General features: G+C 42.9%; 1 protein-coding gene across 1 annotated transcript in view; it reads left to right on the forward strand.

Annotated features, from left to right (window-relative positions):
* LOC111958346 (LON peptidase N-terminal domain and RING finger protein 1) overlaps positions 1–1,633 on the forward strand; it is a 28,812-nt gene extending 27,179 nt beyond the window's left edge. Inside the window, exon 11 of the mRNA XM_023979573.3 lies at positions 1,156–1,633. Within this exon, the coding sequence (XP_023835341.1) occupies positions 1,156–1,314 (159 nt within the window). The 3' untranslated portion in view covers positions 1,315–1,633. The remainder of the gene's footprint in view (positions 1–1,155) is intronic.
* Positions 1,634–7,577: the final 5,944 nt, after the last annotated feature.

The raw sequence follows: 7,577 nt of genomic DNA on the forward strand, positions 1-7,577 counted from the left end.
TTTTTAGTAACCCAACCCTGATCTGTACTTTCCACAACTTTGACCCTGACCTGTTTGGAAGCTCCTGGTCTTCATGGTCCGCTTGCTTGGGTGTTCAGACTCTGGGCCTTTTTGAACAGTGTGTATATATACTGAGATCATGTGACAGTCATGTGACACTTAATTGCACACAGGTGGACTTTATTAACTAATTATGTGACTTCTGAGGTAATTGGTTGCACCAGATGCTTATTTAGGGGCTTCTAGCGCACCACTTTCCATTTTTTTTTAAACCATTTTTTTTTTTTCATTTCACCAATTTTGACTATTTTGTGTATGTCCATTACATGAAATCCAAATAAAAATCCATTTAAATTACAGGTTGTAATGCAACAAAATAGGAAAAATGCCAAGGGGGATGATACATTTGCAAGGCACTGTATATAATTAGGATAATGTGTGGTTAGACCCTGGCTATATATGGAGATACTAGGATTATGATGAGTAGTTCCGGGGATGAACCATAGTCAAGATTAGATTACATTTCCGCTGCTTGTGTTTGTGTGTGTTTCTAAAAATAAATGTTGTCTATGGTTCTGATATACCACAGCTTTCAGACAATCAGCATAAGGGCTTAAACCCCCAGTTTATTATAAACAACATGTAACTCAACAGAGCATCCAATAAGTGGCAGATTAGGTTGAGGCTGCTGTGGATGCAAGCTAATTCACCACGTAGTCGTTTTTTCGGAGATTCTTGGCTCGATTCTAGAACAACCCATTTTAAGATGCTCTTCTAAATGAGTTACTGCATCTCGTAGATCTGAAGCGTCTCTGTCATAACGGTCTGACGTAAGGCACGTACTGAACTCCGGCTGACTCGCTAGCCTCTACTCTCAAGTTGCTTTTATAGATCTGAATTGACTGAATAGGTGTATCCAATATGGCAATTATTCCACCTAGTCGTTCAGATGGCAAGGTGAAGTCATGATGATACTGTTTAAACCTATCCAATCACTTTTTTTTGTTGCACCGTGACCCCTTAAAGACTTTTTGAATTCTTCTGTGGCCCAGCACAAAAAAAACAATAACCAACAAGCCATTCTCTCACTCACCGTTGTTTTAGGTGAGTGAAATCATGTTTCTGGTCAGTGATATCCTCTCCTCCTTCCTCCAGGCGACTCCCAACGGTCCGGCTTGCTGCTGGTGGCTGCTGGCCGTGCTGCCCATCGACCCTCGCTACCAGCTGTCGGTGCTTTCCATGACCACGCTGCGCGAACGCCTGGTCAAGATCCAGCACATCCTCTCCTACCTGCAGAGCATCCCCAACGAGTAGAAGAGTAGAGTTCCGCCCTACCACAACTACTTCTTACATCCTGGTACCGCACCATGTACCTCCATACCACATCAAACAACAGAATCCTAGGTCTCCATACATCGGATTTCGCTCTATATTACTGTTGAGGCGTCCGCCGCAAGACATCCGGAGAGATCAATGAGACGTCTCCCTGAGAAGACAGAATCACACAGCACTTCTGAGACACCAGCAAGATCCCAGTCACATACGCAGCTGGCTTTAGCAGCACGACAACTACCACACACCAGCTAGCTACGTCGGCGAGAAGCCACGGACTGCTGAGAAATCGGCCGAATTCTAAGAATGTCCTCCTCATGTGGAAAATTTGGAATGGTACAGTTAGTGGCTTGCAAAAGTATTCACCCCCTTTGGCATTTTTCCTATCTTGTTGCCTTACAACCTGGAATTAAAATATATTTTTTGGGGGGTTTGTATGATTTGATTTATACAACATGCCTACCACTTTGAAGATGCCCATTGTTCAAGGCAAAACTGCTCCAGCTCCTTCAAGTTGGATGAGTTCCGCTGGTGTACAGCAATCTTTAAGTCATACCACAAATTCTCAATTGGATTGAGGTCTAGGCTTTGACGAGGCCATTCCAAGACATTTAAATGTTTCCCCTTAAACCACACGAGTGTTGCTTTAGCAGTATGCTTAGGGCCATTGTACTTTTTTTCTTTAAGCAATGGCTTTTTTCTGGCCACTTCCGTAAAGCCCAGCCCTGTGGAGTGTACGGCTTAAAGGCTCCGCTGTGGAGCTTTGCAGCTCCTTCAGGGTTATCTTTGGTCTCTTTGTTGCCTCTCTGATTAATGCCCTCCTTGCCTGGTCCGTGAGTTTTGGTGGGCGGCCCTCTCTTGGCAGGTTTGTTGTGGTGCCATATTCTTTCCATTTTTTAATAATGGATTTAATTGTGCTCCATGGGATGTTCAAAGTTTCGGATATTTTTTAGTAACCCAACCCTGATCTGTACTTTCCACAACTTTGACCCTGACCTGTTTGGAGAGCTCCTTGGTCTTCATGGTCCCGCTTGCTTGGAGGTGTTACAGACTCTGGGGCCTTTTTGAACAGGTGTATATATACTGAGATCATGTGACAGTTCATGTGACACTTATATTGCACACAGGTGGACTTTACTTAACTAATTATGTGACTTCTGAAGGTAATTGGTTGCACCAGATGCTGTTTAGGGGCTTCATAGCACAGGGGGTGAATACATATGCATGCACCACTTTTCCATTTTTTTATATTTTTTAAACCATTTTTTTTTTTTTCATTTCACCAATTTGGACTATTTTGTGTATGTCCATTACATGAAATCCAAATAAAAATCCATTTAAATTACAGGTTGTAATGCAACAAAATAGGAAAAATGCCAAGGGGGATGAATACATTTGCAAGGCACTGTATATAATTAGGATAATGTGTGGTTAGACCCTGGCTATATATGGAGATACTAGGATTAATGATGAGTGTCCGGGGATGAACCATAGTCAAGATTAGATTACATTTCCGCTGCTTGTGTGTGTGTGTGTTTCTAAAAATAAATGTTTTGGCATACCCGTGGTCTATGGTCTGATATACCACAGCTTTCAGACAATCAGCATTAAGGGCTTAAACCACCCAGTTTATTATAAACAACATGTAACTCAGACTCAGCAGCATCCAATAAGTGGCAGATTAGGTTGAGGCTGCTGTGGATGCAAGCTAATTCACCACGTSAGTCGTTTTTTCGGAGATTCTTGGCTCGATTCTAGAACAACCCATTTTAAGATGCTCTTCTAAATGAGTTACTGCATCTCGTAGATCTGAAGCGTCTCCGTCATATCGGTCTGACGTAAGGCACGTACTGAACTCCGGCTGACTCGCTAGCCTCTACTCTCAAGTTGCTTTTATAGATCTGAAWTGACTGAATAGGTGTATCCAATATGGCAATTATTCCACCTAGTCGTTCAGATGGCAAGGTGAAGTCATGATGATACTGTTTAAACCTATCCAATCACTTTTTTTTTGTTGCACCGTGACCCCTTAAAGACTTTTTGAATTCTTCTGTGGCCCAGCAAAAAAAAACAATAACCAACAAGCCATTCTCTACCCGTTGTTTTAGGTGAGTGATATCATGTTTCTGGTCAGTGATATCCTCTCCTCCTTTCCTCCAGGCGACTCCCAACGGTCCGGCTTGCTGCTGGTGGCTGCTGGCCGTGCTGCCCATCGACCCTCGCTACCAGCTGTCGGTGCTTTCCATGACCACGCTGCGCGAACGCCTGGTCAAGATCCAGCACATCCTCTCCTACCTGCAGAGCATCCCCAACGAGTAGAAGAGTAGAGTTCCGCCCTACCACAACTACTTCTTACATCCTGGTACCGMCACCATGTACCTCCATACCACATCAAACAACAGAATCCTAGGTCTCCATACATCGGATTTCGCTCTATATTACTGTTGAGGCGTCCGCCGCAAGACATCCGTGAGAGATCAATGAGACGTCTCCCTGAGAAGACAGAATCACACAGCACTTCTGAGACACCAGCAAGATCCCAGTCACATAKGCAGCTGGCTTTAGCAGCACGACAACTACCACACACCAGCTAGCTACGTCGGCGAGAAGCCACGGACTGCTGAGAAATCGGCCGAATTCTAAGAACTGGTTCTCTCTCTCTATGTATCGCTCTCTGTCTCTCTCTCTCTCTGTCTCTCTCTCTGTCTGTGTGATGTTGGTGAAAACATAGAGAGGCCTTTCTGTCTATACTCAACAGTGGCACAGCAACCTCAACACCTGCTACTGTCAGCTTGGTTACCAGAGAGAGAAAGAGAGAGAGAATTGGTGAAGAGATGTCTCCGTTGTCTTGTCTACTCAAGACTACCCAAGCAGCCTTGCTGTCTCTATTCGGCCACTGTTGATGGTAGACGGGAGTGTGTATGTGTGTTTGTTTCTATGGGMGGGCTGTGCTTCTGTGCAAATCCCAAAAGCCTTACAACAACGAAAACAAAAAAGTGTGAATCTTACTCTTCTGAGCATTAAGCCCGTCTCTGTCACTTCACTATGTCTACTAAATGCACTTCCTTCACCGCTGCCACCTATCGGCAGTGGACCCTGGTGAAAAAGAGAGCTTCCCCCTTTTTTATTAATGTCTCCAAGTTTTTACTTTTTCATCCATTTTTACTTCCAAGACTTCAGAAAGAAAACCCTTTTGGCAGCCATTTTGTCCAGTCTGTATTATTTTGTCCAGTCTGTATTATGGGACTGTGGTCTCGCAACGCTTCCAACCTCTGTTCTCTTAACTGTTTTTTTCTTAGCAGAAAACAAGGCATAACCTCCAAAAAATCCGGACTTCCAATATGCGTTACTCTGCGTTTTTGTTGTCGTTTCTCAGTGGAAACGAACCTCTTGAATCCCGATAGCTTAGGAAGCGTCATTGATTTTGCATTGGAGATGTTTCCCATTCCGAGTTATCGATCCTTGAGAGAAACCCCATAGTCACCCATGTGACTCGGAGTGTCGTATTTCCGGTCTCTCTTCTAAACCAAAAGTTCCAACTCCCTGTTTAAATTCAATGTAAACTGAACGTAATTTTAAGGAACAGATATTTAATATATATTTTGACAGTATGTTGTATGTACAAATCACAAAAGGGCAACTTGCAATATTTTGACACAGTGAAAAGGAGAAGAAACACACACTATAACAATTATGTGTTCAGCAGCTGCAAAGGTTAAAGGTCCCGCTGTTGTCAAGTAAAAAGCAGTCGCTGCCTTTTCGTGGAGAAAAGGACTTATATAGGTGGTCGATTTCCTCAGAAAAATTTTTGCCTTATACCATTTTGAGCATTTGCTTTGAATGGCACACATGGACGCCTCTTGGTTATAGTCCTTTTGCGCGTACTAGTAATTCCTGATATTGTGTGTAAATTATTTTGTCTTTCTTCCATCCGCTCATGGCCCGCAATGCATTCACAGTGTGTGTATTAATGTATGTCAAGTTGCGGCTTTGTTTCGTTTAAATCATTTTGTTTTTGGACAGATCATGTTTTTTTCCCGAKTGTTTTAAGTTATCCATTTTCAATAATAAATTAACTCATTTTTTTCAACCTGAAGCCTCAAGTGGTATTATYTTAACGTATGGACTAAATGTAACCCATTGCCAATGTAACCATCCGATCCCAGTGTTATGCATTGGGTGTTACGTCATCTGGAAATGCTTGGTACGTTCAGTGCAATCTGTTCAATTGGTTGTTTAGAATGTTTCCACAAGGTGGCGACATAGACTCACCACTGCTATGTAAGAGCGATGTAACAGTAGTCATGTTTCATAACTCACCCTTCGTCCTCTGCTGCATTGCTTAAATCAGTTTTATTGTAAAAAAAAAAGAAAAAAAGAAGGCAACAATTTGACCTAAATTGATATCTTACAATCGAAGTCTACACACCGCAAAACCATTCAGATGTAAAATCTGATGAATATGCAAAATCATGCACAACGCTACAGGAAATTGACACGAATGATGCCACTTCTTCGGTGATCCAGACCTCATCCAGTGCATCTTGTTAGTTTGTTTGCTTGGTGGCTGAGGCTTGCTACCGCGAGGACAGCATCATGACAAACTCTGCAGGGGGAGACGGAGACAGACACCGCACCAGATACATTGATTAGAACCAGGGGGCTCTGGATATTGCAGGGGACAACATAAGACACAAACCCCATGTTACATCTGCCCTCATTAAAATGCATTGGATGCCATTAGAAGTCACGGTGTGATAATAATGACAAAGTCAATTCCATTCTGTCTGCGGGGGGTGAGGATGGGACCATTTTAGTTTTGAGGGGGACCCTTGATTTTACAGTTCTATATGACAGTCATTTTTACAGTAGTGTTTGTGCTCAATGGACCATGTATTTACAAAAACAAAACGTGTGTACTTTATAGTAATCCAAATAATTCAGTAGGTGTAACGACCTCAGTTAAAACGCGGTACATAGTGGGGCTGTAAAATAAAGTGTAACCAGTTAATTTGTGTCCAATTCGCTTTTCCAAATCGACCCCAAGCCCATACCCCTACCTGCCAATGGCCCCAGGCACAATTATATCTGGAAGAATTGGACAGGTATGAAGCAATATACTGTAATCTACACCCAACCAATCACATGGAATATTGCTTAAACCCACCTGACCCCCCCTCCGATCAATACTGTACGTGTACATACGGTTGATATTGAGACTATAGGGGTTGAATTGGAATTCATCCCACAACCTGGTCTCAGAACATTTCGTATAATTCTGTTCGTAAAGCCAACTCACTCCATTTAGTATGATATGTTACGTTTTTGGTATGGTTACATAAGAAAGATTGTTACTTAAGGTGGATGGGTAGGTGTATAACATGAATGTCTAGCAACCCAAAGTTTGCTAGTTCAAATCTCATCACAGACAACTTTAGCATTTTAGCAAATCTTCAACTACTTACTACTTTTTAGCTACTTTGCAACTACTTAGCATGTAAGTTAACCCTTCCCCTAACCTTAACCCTTTTAGCTAACCCTTCGCCTAACCCTTTAACCTAACTCCTAAACTGAACCCTAACGCCTAGCTAGCATTAGCGAGCTAGCTAACATTAGCCACCTACTAGAATTCGTAATATATCATATGTTTTGCAAATTCGTAACATGTAATACGAATTGTAWTTCACAACATATCTGTTACACCCTGATCTGTTTCACCTGTCTTTGTGCTTGTTTCCATCCCCCTCCAGGAGTCGCCCATCTTCCCCATTATCCCCTGTGTATGTATACCTGTGTTCTCTGTTTGTCCYTTGCCAATTCATTTTGTTTCYTGAAACCTACCAGCGTTTGTTCCTCTGTTCCTGTCTGTTCTTGCTCCTGTTTTCTAGTCCGTCCCGGTTTGACCGTTCTACCTACCCTGACCCTGAGCCTGCCTGTAGTTCTATACCTTGCCCCACCTCACTGGATTATTGACCCCTGCCTGCCCTGACCCTGAGACTGCCTGCTGTTCTGGACCTTTTGCAGTACTTGCTTCATACCTTGTCCAATTCTTCAGCACGAAATAGCCTATCATTGTGGCTGGGAGACCATTGGCAGGCTAGGGGGTGTGGGCTTAGGGGTCTGATTCGTGTGGGAAAGAAAAAGCGATGATTGGACACAAATTAAAACTGGTTTACACCTTTATTTTTTACAGCCCACTAGTGTACCCCCTTCTCACTCGGGGTTGTCTTCACTGACAGATGGTC

Source organism: Salvelinus sp. IW2-2015, linkage group LG34 (genome assembly GCF_002910315.2).
Source record: "Salvelinus sp. IW2-2015 linkage group LG34, ASM291031v2, whole genome shotgun sequence".
Lineage (NCBI taxonomy): Eukaryota > Metazoa > Chordata > Actinopteri > Salmoniformes > Salmonidae > Salvelinus > Salvelinus sp. IW2-2015.